The following is a 17,025-nucleotide window of genomic DNA, read 5'->3' as shown; positions in this document are numbered from 1 at the left end:
GCCCCATCACAAGACCCTTCTGATGAGATCCGTCATCTGTCAAGTTTCTAGGCGGATCTGAATGGAAGCTCAATGTTAATCTATAAGCAGGCAGATATACAATGGATGTGTTTAATTGCATCTACTCCCATCCCAAATAAATATCTTATTTATCTTTATTGTTGAAGATGAATGCAAAGTCTCTTCTGCAATAATATACAACTACCTGCCTGCCAGCAGTCTTCTTGGGCAATGTTTAGGAGAAGATGCAGGCGAAGGACAGGGACCACTGAAAGAAAGGCAAGTGTCATTTCCTTTAGTTCTGCTTGATTTTGCCTAAGCAGTACATTAAAAGATTTCACATTGTGTCTGAAATTCCTCCTGTATATCTGAATTGTGAGATTTGAATCACTGTTACCAAAACGTCTACCACAGAAAGACACAGCGCAGAACAAGGCGATTTAAAGTTACTAAATCCACAACAGTAAAATCAGTCTGAATATGCAGTAAAGCATGCTTGTTATACTCATTGTGGAACCTAAGGGGTTAATCCTCTGCATTGTGTAAAAACGCTGCTTGATCCTGTCTTCTCTGATCCTCCCCTTCTTCCAGTGCCCCCCTCTTATCTCCTGATAAGACATATCATGTGGAATCACTCTGCACATGGTCAGTTTGGTGTATATTGCGAGAGTTGTTTTTTTCTTGGGAGAGTGCATGTGATCAGCACAGGGCCAAGCAGCACTGTCCAGACAGAGGGCAAGGGTCCTGCATCCTCCTAGCGCAATATGAAAACTCCTCCTACAAGCTTTAACATGTGCTCGGCCGGACACCAATCAAAGTCACAAGACTGCTCTTACTGCTGAGGAGAAAAGGTATTTAGCAGTTTATATTTACTAAAATAATTGCACTTCCATTATCTGATATAGTGAATGCAGGCTTCTGGGTTTAGTAACACTAAGTCGGTAATGGCGAAGGATCAGACAGACAGGAAATGCAAGTATGTAGCATGCTCAGTTTGGTGTGTATTGAGAGTTTTTTTTTTCTTGGGAGGGTGCATGTGATCAGCACAGGGCCTAACAGCACTGTCCAGACAGAGGCCAAGGGTCCTGCATCCTCCTAGCGCAATACAAAAATTCCTCCTACAAGCTTTAACATGTGCTCGGCTGGACACTGATCAAAGTCACAAGACTGCTCTTACTGCTGAGGAGAAAAGGTATTTAGCAGTTTATATTTACTAAAATAATTGTACTTCCATGTTCTGATATAGTGAATGCAAGCTTCTGGGTTTAGTAACACTATGTCGGTAATCGGGAAATATTAGACAGACAGGAAATTATTATTACTATTATTATTATACAGGATTTATATAGCGCCAACAGTTTGCTCAGCACTTTACAATACAACGGGAAACAATACAGTTCAATACAAGAGGGATAGGAGGGCCCTGCTCCTTGGAGCTTACAATCAAGGAAATGCAAGTATGTAGCATGCTCAGTTTGGAGAGTATTGCGAGAGTTGTTTTTTTTTTCTTGGGAGAGTGCATGTGATCAACACAGGGCCAAGCAGCACTGTCCAGACAGAGGCCAAGGGTCCTGCATCCTCCTAGCGTAATATGAAAACTCCTCCTACAAGCTTTGACAGCTCTGACTGCTGAGGAGAAAAAGGTATTTAGCAGTTCATATTTACTAAAATAATTGCACTTTCATGTTCTGATATAGTGAATGCAAGCTTCTGGGTTTAAGGGGAAAGATCAGACAGACAGGAAATGCAAGTATGTAGTCCTTTTGAAAGCTGACCCTAAAAAGACGACTGGCAAGGTACAAAGAGGAGAAAGAAGATTTTTAAAAAGAGAAAATCAAAAATGATCAGATTGCAGTTAAAGTAGTGCATATGTAATAGAGGCCCATAACCTCAACTTGGGAGCTGGTGCAGTGCTACTCTTCAACCGCCCAATTTCCCACCTCACTTGGTGTTGCCATATTGAATTGCTCTAAACAGTAATACTTCAAGAAGGCTCAAACTTTTGCAACCAAAAACTAGAGTTTGGAAAGTGCTGCTTCGGGATTGTGATATCAGTGGGGCAAACAATGCCTGTGCTGACCCTGCAGTGTCTGCTTGGCCATAACAATAATTCAACATAACATGAGCTTCACTGATAATGCTTGCAGGAGATATTAGAAGTTGGTCTGCTCCAACCGGCCATTACCAGTTTGGGAGAGGATCCCTTCACATGTACAATAGCAGTAAGAAAAAATAAATGCCAGCAGTATGTGGGGTTTGTGTTACATGATAGCCTCCCGGCAAGGTATACTTGCCCATCTGCATTCTCTCACTGCCCTCCTGCTCTGTCATTCTAACGAAGCACAACTTCTGTGTATGTGGGAGCCCCCCATTAGACTGTGCTCAGGCCTGTGTCCAATTGCCAACTAGAAGGGCTAGTGATGTAGTCTACCCAGGTAAGCATTGATACCACCAACACCAAACAGTGGAGTTTACTCAAGGTGGACCCCTACAGTGTGAAAGTGTCAAGGGAGTATGGATCAAGGAGTAGTAAGGTAGGTAGTAGGGCGCGTCGGTGGATGATGCTGTGGAAGTATGGCAGCTGAAGATGGATGGTGTGTAGGGAAACTGGTACTGAGCAGCACTTCTAAAGAGTGGAGACAAACTCTGTGCAGAAGGTGAAACAGGAAGGCGCGTCTAAGTGCAATATTCCAGGTCAACTTTAATAAAACGCGGTTAAACCACTTTTTATTAAAGTTGACCTGTAATACTGCACTTAGAAGCGCCTTCCTGTTTCACCTGGATCAAGGAGTATACTTTGCTGGGGTAAGGTACTCTCATTTTGCCTTGGGTGGGTAGCAATGTGCTGTACAGGAGCTTCTTTGGGCAGGATCATACATTGCATATTTCCCCCATATATATATATATCATTTTTTTTTTTTTTATTATGGGCGCACCTTAAACCATAACATGCATTTTCACACATTTTTCACAAGGTCCCATTGAATCTACCCGAAAAAAATCTCACGTACTTTTTGCGAGTGACTGTAGCCTAAGTGTTCAGGTGCATGAACAAGCACCATTTAAAACGATAATATTTTTAATGTGGAGTGTCTTGTAGCTTTGAGCTACATAACACTCAGGCAGCACTAGGGTTGTCAGTTAAAATTGCAACCACGGCACTACCTGCATGGGGTTTGAATGTTCTCCCTGTGCCTTCAAGGATTTCCTCCAGGTACTCCGGTTTCTTCCCACACTCCAAAGACATGCTGGTAGGTTTATTGTCTCCTGTCTAAATTGGCCCTAGTATGTGTATGTATGAATGTAAATTAGGGACCTTAGATTGTAGGCTCCTTGAGGGTTAGGGACTGATGTGAATGTACAATACATATGTAAATTGTGTAAATTATGAGCACTATACATGCGTAAATTATGAGCACTATAGAAGTACCTGTAATAAATAAAATAATAAAAAGTGTGAATAGGACCTTAAAGGTGCACACTTATTCTTCAAGATGCGAACAGTCAAATGCATGCATACCCGTACTTGCTAAATTTAGGCTTTCGGTTCACAATGGAGCTCTCAGAAAAGCAAGAAGGAAATAAAACATGGCATGCTTCAGGAATGTGCACACAAAGTAGTTTGATGTGTGTATTAAGAAGAATGATTCATTTATTATGACCTCATATAAGCGCTTACTAGAAAACAAGATACTCAAGCAGATAATGATGAACACCTCCTAATCTTCCACTCACACCTAGTACACCATAACAATTACAGCTGTCAGTGAAACTCACCTACAAAAACAAGAACCACACGGCAATTTGTTTAATAGCAGCAAAATTAGAGCTCAAATGGAGAAAAAATGTTTGCAATAAAGGAAAAACGAGGGAGAAGCACATTTCGCAAACATCTGCTAAGCATGAAAGCATTCTTCCTGTGATGTTTGACAGATTTCATCATGTATGGCCAAAAATATCTCCCTTGTAGATTCAGAGCCAAATTTGGAGCTCCAGTTCACCAAATGTGGATTTTCTAGAAGTCAGGAACAATGGTCTAAGTAGAAGAACTTAAAGCCCCAATCCAAGCAAAAATGACGTTTAAATAGAACATTGTGCATCAATGACCTTACACCTCTTCCTAAGTTATCCTGCGGTGTAATGGATCAAAGCCACAGTGTCTTGGCATGGGGACTGCCAATTACTTGCCATTCTTGAGTACTGGTCAACTCCCCAACCCATGAGTTCTCCTGCCTCTGGAGCTTCTGTGAAAGGACCCAACTACCCAACCAATGCAAGTGTCACTTCCACCAACAGAAGGTGCCTGCATCATTCAGGCAGTGATGTGGATACTGAAAGAAGGACTTGGTAAAGTAAACAAAAATGAAAAGGATTGGGTCACTTGACCATGGCTTCAAGTAAAACAGGTATTTGGAAAGCTTCCCCCCCCCATAATAGCAATTAGTTGGAGCTGGGTGGGAAGAAGGGTTGCTAATATGCTGGAGTTGGGCTTTAAAGTGAATGTCAAGGCAAAATAAAAACATATTTAGTACATCTCATGTATACATGCACATTTCTCCATCTTTTATTTCTTTAAACACTCTGCAAGTCCAGACAAAAAAAACGAATGGCCCTCACAGCCATTGCCGGAAGGAACAGCCATTAAGGCACCAGGTCAGACTTTCCTCCAAGCCGAAAATGAGGCTTGGAACAAAAGCCCCCCGGCGCCTGGAAATAACTTCAACCCTATCGGGATTAATGCCCAGGTATCATCTGGTCAAACAGGAACACAGACAGGCGACAAATCCAATGCAGCTGCCACGTGAGCCCCCAAAAGGGGCTCAAAAAGTGCCCTACAGTGCAGACAGGGTATGCACCCAGACTGGGAACCCACGCTGCCTGTGCTGGTCCCTGTCAAGGTGTGCCACTTCCAGACATTGCCTTCCCCATACACAGAAGGAAAAAGACACATTGTCTTTCCCGTACTGAGAAGTGGTCCTAGAGGGCAATCTAGCAGAGAAACCCTACCAGCTGCTCCCAGAGGAGCCAGGTAGGTAGAGTAGTGGGTGGAAGTAAAGGATACCCAGAGAAACTAAGGCCTCTCTCACCCAGGTTGCAGGTGATGCATCTTCTCCAACCGTTTTAAACACCTAAAACGGACCAGCTCAGCTTACACAGAGGGACTTCCTTTTCCTGTATTTGGTGATGAATTTCCAGTTGGAGAAAATGCCAATATCTCATGGGCTGTCCTGAAGGACAATTTGGGAAAAAATGTTCACATATGTAATCTTAACGTAAAAAAATACCTTCTATTACTCTCAGCCTCCTCCAAATGTATTTTCTTTTTTTTTTTCCGCTGCTGTGATCCGACTTCCTGTTACAGGGTGGCTACTTTCATTCACCCTGGTCTTACTGTATGGAGAAACGTAGCCACACTCTTGCCCTCTCATAGATGGACTATGGGATTTCTGTGCATAGAGCAGTGCATATGACAGCACCTAACGTGTGCTGCTCGTTAAGGTGCAGAAGTGAGGAGAAAAAAAAAGGAGAGATTCAAGGGGAGGATGTTACAAGTAGTCAACAAAAAAAACAGTAAAAAAAGATTTATGGATGATTTAATGAAAAATAGATTTACAGGGCTGTTAAGGAGTTGGATGTGTTTTGTTTGTTTTTTGAGAATAAGAATATAGTTTAAGGTCACTTTAATGTGCCAGAAATATACCAAGCTCCTACCTTTCTTTTTGACATGACAACACAACTCGGAATTCCGAAGCATATGGTGTCAGTCCTGTCTGATGAGCTCTATGGATGTGCTACAAACAAATAATGCTATACAATTGTGAGTTATTTTATCCTTAACAATCGTAAAACAAATATACAGTACTTTCACTCCATGTACATTGAACAAAAAAAATATAGTTCCAGGCAAAACTTTCCATTTAGATAGAGTAAGTGAGGGTTAAAACCTTGTTCAGGTGTTTTTTGTCATCTGTGTCTCATTGGAGCAATTTTCTTTCATGTCCTGTCCCATAACCACAGCGGGGGTACAGGGAAATCCCTGGTAGTCATCAGAAATAGTGTTCCCATTGGACGATTTGTGCTCCCTGTTCTGATGACCACTCAAAATTTGGGATTTTCTTTCATCTTCAGTGATAATCATCACCAGGACAAATAAGGTGAATTTCCCTAATGATGACACAGACAGCAATAAAACCCAACGGTTAATGTAAACACTCTCCATTATATTAACGAAAAAAAAAAAAAAAAGGAAGGAAGGAATGAATATCTGTTTGCCGTACGAGATGTATCGTCAAGCAGATATTTTCACAGGAAGCTTCAATGAGCTACCATGGCACCCCACAGCGCTGTGGTAGTTCACTGAAAACTACAAGTCCACAGCCGCTAAGGCTGTCAGGGATTGCAGTTCATTCATTCACGGAAGTCCAGGAATGAATGGCGCAGCCGTGTGGACAGAGCCCTGCTGTTTTCAAATTTGACAGAAAATACCGGGAGAAGTTTCCCCGTACTATCTGTCAGAGGGAGGGGGTCGGTGGCTATGGGAACATGTTACACCCTAAAAACAGGATGGAACATGTAACATGTTCCAAAGGTGAACTTATCCTTTAAGCTACTTTTGGAATCACTCTATCATTGGAATGTAATATCACATGTTGATGTGCCAAAGCTGCTCAAAATTACCATTTCAATCCACTTCTACCATCTGAGCCTATTCTGCATCTCAGTTCACTTTGTCTACTATGCTTTGGTTTCCTTTTGTACAATGTAATCTTCTGATCAATAAAGGAATTACAAACAAAATTAAGTACATGCTCCCAGTAATGGCTTTGTCCCTATGACATCATTGTACACACTCAGCGGACTTTGCTGCACACTGTGTCCAGCAATTGAAAGGTTATACGAATACAAAATCTATATTTAAATATAAGAGTTGCACACCTCCAATATCCAGCTCAAGAGCTGAAGCTGAGCACAGCGGACTTGTCTTTCCTTCAGGGTCTACAAGTACCCAGAAGACTACTTTAGATTGTAAGCTCCACAAGCAGGGCCCTCCTATTCCTTCTGTACTGAAATGTATTGTAATTGTACGGTCTCCCGTTATATTCTAAAGCGCTGCGCAAACTGTTGGTGCTATATAAATCTTGTATAATAATAATAATAACAGTGGCTAAGTGGTTAGCACTTCCACCTGGCAGTACTAGGGTCGTTGGTTCGAATCCCAACCACGGCACCACCTGCTTGGAGTTTGCATATTCTCCCTGTGCCTGCGTGGGTTTCCTCCGGGTACTCCGGTTTCCTCCCACACTCCAAAGACATGCTGGTAGGTGAATTGGATCCTGTCTAAATTGGTCCTAGTATGTGTATGTATCAATGTGAGTTAGGGACCTTAGATTGTACACCCCTTGAGGGTTAGGGACTGATGTGAATGTACAATATATATGTAAAGTGCTGCGTAAATTGACAGCGCTATATAAGTACCTGAAATAAATAAATAAATAATAATACTGCACTCAGAAAATCTAAATATACAAAGTCACTGGTCTATACAGAGGGAGCCTGAGAAAGCTGAGGAACTTGAAGGAGTAGCTTGCAAGAAGATGCTCCAGCATCATTTACCTGGATTTGGGATCCTCAACTTTGTCAGGAGCAAGCTTAAAAAGTCCAGTGATGTCACCAACACCTAGGAAAATGCACCAAATATTGGGGGGAAAAGAAAAGTATTTTTTTACATTTCAATGCTTTACTTTTACTGCTTACACTTTACTTTTTTTTTTTTTAAATTATAAGGTTGGGTGCTGAATGGTCCACTTTAAGGTAAAACCTGTATTTAGGGTTAATTACCTAAACATAGCTTAAAGCAAACTAAAATTGCATTTGACTTTTTATGGCAGAAGAGTTTCTGCAGGTCTTGTTTGCCATACAATCTCCTAGCCCGCAATCAATAGTTTTCTAATTGTACAATGACCATCCCGAACAAATGCCAGGAGACTGAGTCAGGTGCTGGGACAAAACAAATCCCGCATGCATGTCATGTCATTTGTGGCCAGCCAATGGGGAAGATAGAGGACCTTGGACCCAGAATATAACCAAGATAGGTTTGCAGTGGTTGCAAGAGAGTACCAAGGGGATTATGGACCTTACATGGCTGAAGGAGGACACACCAAAAGGCAAGGCTCCTATCATTTGCAAGTATGCTGTGCATATCTTCACATTATAGCTAGAGCTCTGGGGGTCCTGAATAAGTAACAGTTTGATAAACCAAAACCTAGACACTGTTAAAGCGGAGCTCCAGTCTCCAGTAAAAAAAAAAAAAAAAGTCAGCACCTACAAAAACTGCCAGCCGGGTGCCCACTGTGCATGTTCGAGCAGATCTGCACATTGTGAATGGTCCCCCAGTCTTCTGAGACCTGTCACGTGTCCCAGAAGACTGCGGGGGAGGAAGGGAGGGAGAAAAACTTCCACTTCCGAACGCCTAAGCCATCGGAGCGGAAGTGGGAGCAGGTACCTGTCAAAAAATGTTTTAAGAAAATCAGGTACCCGCTCCCCCAAGGTGACAATTCTTAACGGGGAGCGAGGACAAGTCATTAAAGCAGAACTTCCCCTTTTGGGTGGAGCTCAGCTTTACGTTCCTACCAATAGAACTGAATACAGGATATCTCCAAAATCCAAGGGCACCTACAGAAAGGAACTTCTAGATTACAGAAACACTGGCACCACATTACATAAACCATGCACCCCACAATGCAGAGCACCATATACATTTTTTGCAACCCTGTGCATCAACCATATTGAGGGGAATTTACCATTACTTGAGCAAACAGAATCCGAAGCAGCAGTGCATGGCACCCAGTCAGCTTCTATCTTTCATTTACAAAGTTTAACAATCTGTTCAAAATGCTGTCCACTCCAGTTTTAGTAGATCTCCACCGTGAAGTCTTCTACATCTGGGTATAGCTGATGCCTCTTGGAGGCTGGCCAATGGGCACAGCAGATGACAATTGCATTCAGTACATGAAAGGATATAGCAACTAGATGGGCCAGTACTTTTTGTTTTGCTTAGCGTTCAATCTCCTTGAGCATTCTTCTCAACAAGGTTTCCTTTAGCGGGTGCTAACCTTGTGTCTGATGGGGTCTGCACCAAGACCACTCCACAGAGCCATCAGCATGTGCCCAGTGGAGCTTCTCATTTTTAAAGGAAAATTACCACTGACCCAATGACCACATTAACAATCTGTAATGGTGGGTCATTCCACTGATCACCTTTGTCCCTCAAAGCATGGGAACATTGCCCTGACTACCACTGTAATGGGCATTCTCAATGACCACCATTTTAACAGGGCATGCTTTATAATGGCCACCAATGTGCTGTGACTAATGTACCATGACCTGTAGATTTATTCATCTGCAACAAACGATCCTCAAGACCTGAAAACTATTTTAAGGGTTCCTTTGTGGTAAAAAGGCTGAGAAAGGATGTTCTAAAGGCAACAGCAATACCCAGCTAGAAGACTGCTTGTGTCCCCAAGAAACTCCGGGAGAACATTAGTCCCCAGAAGTTACTATATTTCTTAAATATGTTAGACCTGTTCCTGGGTATATTTAACCTACTGATTCCAAAAACGGCACCGATTTTCCCCTATCAGCTCTAGTTTTTCATATGCAACATAAATGCCATACTCCACCCTTCACTTTGGTCGCCTGTCAAAAGTCAGGATATTTGAATGTAGTGTTTTATTTAATCACCTTCTAGCATGAACGAAACATAAAAAAGTAGCCATAACCTCTACGGTGCTCAATCTTCAAAAATGAAATGATGAGTGGCAATATACACACGCCTCCTATATGATCATAACTAGAATACAGTTAATACCTTACATTTTAGAATCCAATGTAAAATTACAGTTTGATGTATGTAAACACTCTCACTATATCTGCTGACTTGTCACCATAAACTAGGTAACAGAAGAACAAGTGGATCAGCCAGATCTTTTAAAAAACTTACTAAAATACTATGTAAATTCGACCATATCTAAGAAACTAGAGCTGATGCAGTGTACATAATGCAATTTTCTGAATAAGAGCCCCAAATAATCCCAAGAACAGGTCTAAAAAGCAAGGCACCAAGAAAAAAAGTCTTTTTCTGTGGGTCTGTGTAGTTTTACGCCTTCGTTGACCAACTCCATTTGATTGGTGTAGATCACAATAGAGCCTAAATTGACCTGAAAGGAAGTTATGCCCATTTAAAAATTTTAACTGTAAAGCACATTAATCTAATAATAAACCTGAATGTTTGTTTATGGCCACTATAAGATGCAATGCAGCACAAACAAAAATAAGAAGAATACACTCCGCCACTCCAAGACCCCCTGCGCTCTAGCTCCCGTGTCACCTCCTCCCATCATGACCTCCAGGTATTTTCTAGAGTCTCTCCCATCCTATGGAACTTCCTACTTTAACCCGTCTGGTTGTATCCTACTCTGGCTACCCCTGAAATCCTCTCTTTACGCATGCCTATCCAACCTCCCAAAAAATGTACTTCTACCTTCTCTATCAGCTTATCCCCACACAGTTATTACCTTTTGTATCACTTGTCCCTTCCTTTTAGATAGTAAGCTCTAATGAACAGGGCCCTCCTTGTATTGATTTGTATTGCAACTGTAATGTGTTTTCTGTAAAGCCCTGTAAAAAATGTTGGTGCTATATCCTGAATGATAATTATTATTACTATTAAGATAACATGTACAAAAAGTAGTACTCATTGTTTCTTTGCCAACAATATTTTCTGATTAAGGCCCCTTTCACACAGGGCGGATCTGTCAGCGTGATCCGCCTGCTCAGCGGGGACCTCTCTGTTGATCCCCACTGAGCAGGCGGATTACAGGACTGTCTGCTCTGCTGCTGCAGAGCGGACACAGCTACTGCCCGCTGATTTTAATGGGACGGTCGCATGGAAACGGACTGCCTGTCCATTTCCACTCAACGGCCATCCAATCTGCTGGACGGATGGGGAATGGTTCCCCTCTGTTTGTTTTTGGTGTACAGGATTGGATCAGATGTCGGCGGGTGACAGCGGACTATTTTCCACTGACACCCACTGGTTCATAGAAGTCTATGGATGGTCCGCCTGAAAAACTGGCAGGCATACCCCATCAGTCTGCTCGTGTGAAAGGGGCCTAAGGCTACTTCCACACTGTTCCTTGCAAAAACACAGTATACGCATTTTTTCGTAATTTTTACTGTTTTGCAGCTGTGAAAAAAGACACGTGACTCAAAAACACCATAAACGCATCTGCGTGTGCGTTTTTTGATGCGTTTGCCATTCATTTAATAGGGAGCTTCATTTTTTTTTACTGCACCAAACATACACAAAAGAATGCAGCAAGCAGAACTTTGAAATATGCAATGGACCCACAAATGACCAGTGTGAAGCTCAAAGAATGAGAACTGAGTGAGCAAAGACTGCTGATTGCTCAGTTCTCACTGCTCTGTAAGCAGAGAGCTGGTGATTGTCCATCACCACTCTCTGCTCTGCCCCCTTCCCCAGCTCTTACTGGAGCACTGGGCTGTGAGGTAGCAGGAGTGGCTGACTCAGGCTCTCAGTGAAGTGCCGAGAGTCTGAAACAGGTGCCGATCCAGGTATCAAGATGGATCTTCGGAATCTTTCCCCAGCCTGGACCAGCTTATGGCTGACAGCAGACTTTAGCCCACTGGTGGCTGAAAACAGGTCACAGGAGTGCAGAACAAACTGCTCTCCTGTGATCCACAGTAGAAGTACAGCTGAACAAGCTTTGACTGTACTCCTTTAACGCAGTAGTAAACTTGTTAAAAAAAAACGTTTCCCCTGCAAGGTAATAACCTAATGTGCTGCAGCTAGAGTCCATTGTATACTAGCACATTATGTGAAACTTACCTTAAAACAAAGCAATCCAGCAGTGCGCTGTCACCGCTGACAGGGCTTCCATCTTCACCTAGTCTTCTTTCCAAGTTCCCAGGCTGCAGCTGCTTGAATGGCTGAGCCACTGATGACATCACTCCCACGCATGCGCACAGGAGTTTCAGCCACGGCACATACCACCCATGCCATTCCTTCAGAGCGCATATGCCAGTGATGTCATCAGCTGCTGCTCTGTAGCATGTCTCCTAAACGGTGCACATTTAGGAGATATTAATTTTACCTACAGGTAAGCTTTATTATAAGTTTACCTATAGGTAAAAATAGAAATGAGAGTTTTCTTAAGCAGGCCATACATGGGTCAAATTTCGAACGATTTTTCTGTAATCTAATGGTGCCACCAATGATTTTGAAAATCGGTCATTTTTCACATTTTCCAGCATGCCCGATAAAAGAAATGGGGAGGAACCACGAAAATCGGCCAGTGCCATTGTCCCACAAACAGAGCAAAAAGAAAAAATAAATAAATAAAAAAAATATATTATATATATATATATATATATATATATATATATATATATATATATATATATATTGGTCGATTATTCTTAGGTTCCATTTTCGAACGAAAAATCGTTTGAAAATCGACCCATGTATGGCCGGCCTTAGATTGTAAGCTCTAACAAGCAGGGCCCTCTGTTTCCTCTTGTACCAAATTGTATTGGAACTGTGATGTAATTGTATTGGAACTGTGATGTCTACCTTGATTTTGTAAAGCAAACTGTTGACGATCTATAAATCCTGTATAATAATACCAACACCACTTTAAGGATCATGCGTTTTTCTTCCGAAAAAGAAAACAGATCAGTGTGAAAACAGCCTTAGTATGATAAGATATATACAGGTTAGGACAAGAAATGTTTATCATACATATGTAAGGCTACTTTCACACCAATATGAGTTTTTGCCACGTTTGCGGTGCGTTTTTGACAGGACATGCGACTCAAAAAACGCATTGCAGGTGTGGTTATGATGCGTTTTCCATTGATTTCAATTTGGAGGTGCGTTTCTTTTATCACCCCAAACCTGCACAAAAAACAAATGCAGCAAGCAGGATTTTAAAAGACACACTGGCCCTACAATGGATCAGTGTGAAGAGTTCCATAGGAATACATGGTCACAAGTTTTTTTTTTTTTTTTTTTTTTTTTTTTTTACACAAAAGCAGAAGAAAAATGAATCAGTGTAAACGAGTCTAACAGCTATCAACTGAACATTAAAAAAAAATAAAAAAGCAGCAGCAGCAAGGTAAATCATCCTCCAGCGGAATGTCAGCCTAGACAGAGACAGAGGTATGTGAGTGTGTCATCCTGGGGGAGACGTGCTTGGATGAGCCATGTCAGGAGTGTAGTCACTTCCTGATGATGACCTGTCACCCCAGTATTACACAGGACCCCCCCCCAGGCTATGATCCTCAGACATCCAGGCAGCCTGTCATCAGCTCCCAGTAGCCTGATCTCTCCTGGACATCTATGTGATCCCTTTATGACAAGCTACAAATGAGGAAAGCAGTTCCCACAACTCCTTCTATAATGAATGGCTGGCCATCACCAGCAGCTCCCAGCACAGCCCTCCTGATCCCCATCAGGACAAAGCAGACGGATTAGTAAAGTAAGAGCCAAGTCTGGAGCCGCCACACAGCAGACAATGAGTAGCAGGAGCAGCAGTCCTCCAATCAGGAGCCTCACACGAAGCAACACATGCAGTAGAACTGATCAGGCAGCATGGACATACCAGCTTGCGCAGTGATCCCTCGTCCATGGCGGAGAAGCGCTCTTCAGACATGTCTATGTGATGATCGGATGAGTTCTTCTACACACGTCTCTGCCTAACACCGATCTCCAACTACATCTGTTCTCTCCGGCACACCGCAACTTCAAATCACTACTTTGCCAGCCCCGTGTACGCCTCTTTCCTGCCCACTGAAAAATCAGCCAATCAGAGAACGCCATTGGGCTGTTCGTACCGCCTACCTGTCCCTTGACTGGACGGATTGAATCTGGAACATCCGCCCCTTCGTAGAGGGTGCCGGGAGTTGTAGTGCGGTGTTATGAAAGGTGTCCTGATGGCAGGTAAATAGATGGAATTCAAACTGAAACTGTCACTTCCAACGGACTGGAGAGTGAGTCAATGCCTTGTGTGTGTGGCTCCGGGATGAACAGGCAGACGGGAAGACGTCATTTGGGAAGCGTACCCTTCAGACTTGTCTGCTCAGTGAAGGGTGTATACAGGAGAGGAGATCAAGGCAGATTTTGTTTTTTTTGTTTACTTTTGGGTGTTGAACATGGGACGCTGTCTGGGTAGAAAAACGACTTTGTGGTTTTACATTGGCTGTGTTACCACCTAGATAAAATGTGATGACTTATGCCAGCCATAGACGGTTGGAAAATCGGCCGATTTAACGTCCGAAATCGTTGTCCGGTTTTCGCGGTTTTTTCCACTTTTGGATTATCGGTCATGTTGGAAATTTCGTGGAAAATGACCGATTTTCACGTCGATGGTCAAATCGTATGATCGTTTTTACGAAAAAAAATATGCGCATGAACCATGACCTGGAAGAAAAAGAAGTTTTGCCTGTTACATGGGGTGAACTTTATGATTTGGTCGGCCGATTTTCGTAATCCTTTGTGGTTCCGTCGGTTTAATGAACAACTGATTTTTCTTTTATCGGACAAAAAACGCCCGTTTTTTGAGCCGTCTATGGCCTGCATTAGTTCACCTTTAGGCCCTATTCGCAACTGTGCAGTGTGTTACCTTTTTCATGCTTTTGCGCATTTGTTGTGCAACAGCATAGGGTGGCCAGTTTACTTGAATAAGCTGCCCTAGGCATGGCAAAGTAGCTCCTCCACCCTACTTTTTGTTTTACAAAAATTTTGACTAGTTTTCAAGTTTCTAGCATGTTTTTGAATTGTGCGTCTTTCGCATTTGCTAGCTGGGTTCAGAGTACCATTCAGAATGAAAGCGTTAGTAAACCCACAACAGAAAAATCAGTCTGTATATGTAGTAAAGCATGCTTGTTATACTCACTGTGGAACCTAAGGGGTTCATTCTCTGCATTGTGTAAAAAGTCTGTTTGATCCTGTCTTCTCTGATCCTCACCTGCTTCCAGTGCCCCCTCTTATCTCCTGATAAGACATATCTGTTGAGGCACTCTGCACATGATCAGTTTAGAATGTACTGTAAGGCCCCATGTACACAGGACACTTCTGAACGAGGGAAACTGCTGAAAAACGTAGGTTAAAAAACGTTTGTTTAGATGCGTTTGCAAAATGCGTTTATTTGCGTTTAGAAGCATATTTTAAAGATACGCACAGGAGAACCTCCCAAATGCCCAGAATGCACTGAAAAGTGGTAAATTATTAACTATTTCAGACTGTTTCAGAGAAATACAGAGAGCAGTATGTGTTGAGATAATTAGGTGTGAGTTGCTCATTACCATTTCTTTTGTTTCCAAGGGTGGGAAAGGTGGCTGGTGGAGGGAGTCATTAAGGTCACCTGGCAGGGGGTCTTCATGAGGAATTTGAGGTGTGAATGGTCATTAACATATCTTTTGTTTCCAAGGGTGGGATAGGTGTCTGGTGGAGTGAGTCATTAAGGTCACCTGGCAGGGGGTCTTCATGAGGAATTTGAGGTGTGAATGGTCATTAACATATCTTTTGTTTCCAAGGGTGGGAGAGGTCAGAGGTGTGAATTGGTCATTACAATGTGTGACAAGCTTGGTAGGAACATCCTGTGTTCAGTGTTTGGTCCATCTGAGTACCCTGAAAACGCTTTGCATGCATTTTTCATGATGAAAAAAGGCTCTGGACAGCATTGTAAACTGGAAGAGTTAAAAACAATTTCAAACACTTATAAACGCGATTTGCCGCGTTTACAAGCGTTTTGCGTTTGAAACGCTGATAAAATCAACTGCTGAACGCAAGTTTTCTGCGTTCAAAAAAATGACTGTAAACTCAAATGCCTGTAAACAACTGTAAGTGAAGATGTGTACATGGACACATAGGAAAACATTAGGTTGAGTTCAGGGGCTGCTGAAAAAACCGCTGAACAGCGCCTAAACGTGAATTTATCAGCAGCAGTGTACATGAGCCCTTACAGAGTTTTTTTTTTTCTTTGGAAGAGTGCATGTGATCAGCACGGGGCCAAGCATCACTGTCCAGACAGAGGTCAGGGGTCCTGCATCCTCCTGCAGCAAAATGAAAACTCCTACAAGCTTTAGCAAGTGCTCGACTGGACACTAATAGAAGTTACAAGACTGCTTTAACTGTGTGATGTGAAAAGGTCCAGACACAGGGTCAGGGGTTATGTAGCCTCCTAGGAAGTCAATGGAAAATAAACACTCCTCCTTCAAGCTTTAAAGTGGTTGTAAAGGCTGACGTTTTTTTTACCTTCATGCATTCTATGCATGAAGGTAGAAAAACCTTCTGTGTGCAGCAGTGCCCCCAGCCCCCTCAATACTTACCTGAGCCCCATCGCTATCCAACGATGTACACAACAGCCTCGGCTGTCCCAGATCTCTGTCTCCTCATTGGCTGAGACAGCAAACGGGAGCCATTGGCTCCCACTGCTGTCAATCACAGCCAGTCAGCGAATGCGGAGAGAAAGGGCACGGGGACAAGCCGTGACTCCGTATGTGAATGGACACACGGAGTAGCGGGTGCCCCCATATCAAGATGTTTGCTGTGGGGGCACCCGACAGGAGGAGCCAGGAGAGCCTGCGGGGGACCCGAGAAGAGGAGGATCCAGGCTGCTCTGTGCAAAACCACTGCACACAGCGGTTAAGTATAACATGTTTGTTATTTTGCAAACATAAAAAATGAACCTTTACAATCGCTTTAACCAGTGCTCAGCTGGACTCTGATAGAAGTCACAAGACTGCTATTGACTGCTGATGAGAAAAGGTATTTAGCAGTTTACCATATATAGTGAATGCAGGGTCCTGAACTTATTATTATACAGGATTTATATAGCGCCAACAGTTTGCTCAGCTCTTTACAATATAACGGGAGACAATACAGCAACAATACAGTTCAATACAAGAGGGATAGGAGGGCCCTGCTCCTTGGAGCTTACAATC

General features: G+C 42.7%; 1 protein-coding gene across 2 annotated transcripts in view; it reads right to left on the bottom strand.

The window, feature by feature from the left end:
* SMTN (smoothelin) overlaps positions 1–13,814 on the bottom strand; it is a 188,172-nt gene extending 174,358 nt beyond the window's left edge. For both annotated transcript variants that reach the window (XM_089652203.1, XM_089652204.1), the window contains exon 1: positions 13,683–13,814. In XM_089652203.1, coding sequence (XP_089508329.1) covers positions 13,683–13,733 — 51 coding nt within the window. In that variant the 5' untranslated portion in view covers positions 13,734–13,814. The remainder of the gene's footprint in view (positions 1–13,682) is intronic.
* Positions 13,815–17,025: the final 3,211 nt, after the last annotated feature.

This window comes from Staurois parvus, unplaced genomic scaffold (genome assembly GCF_062004578.1).
Source record: "Staurois parvus isolate SC_StPar_1 unplaced genomic scaffold, SC_StPar_1.0 ptg000673l, whole genome shotgun sequence".
NCBI lineage: Eukaryota > Metazoa > Chordata > Amphibia > Anura > Ranidae > Staurois > Staurois parvus.
The sequence above is the reverse complement of the archived record's forward strand: the minus strand, read 5'-3'. Positions and strand labels throughout refer to the sequence as shown.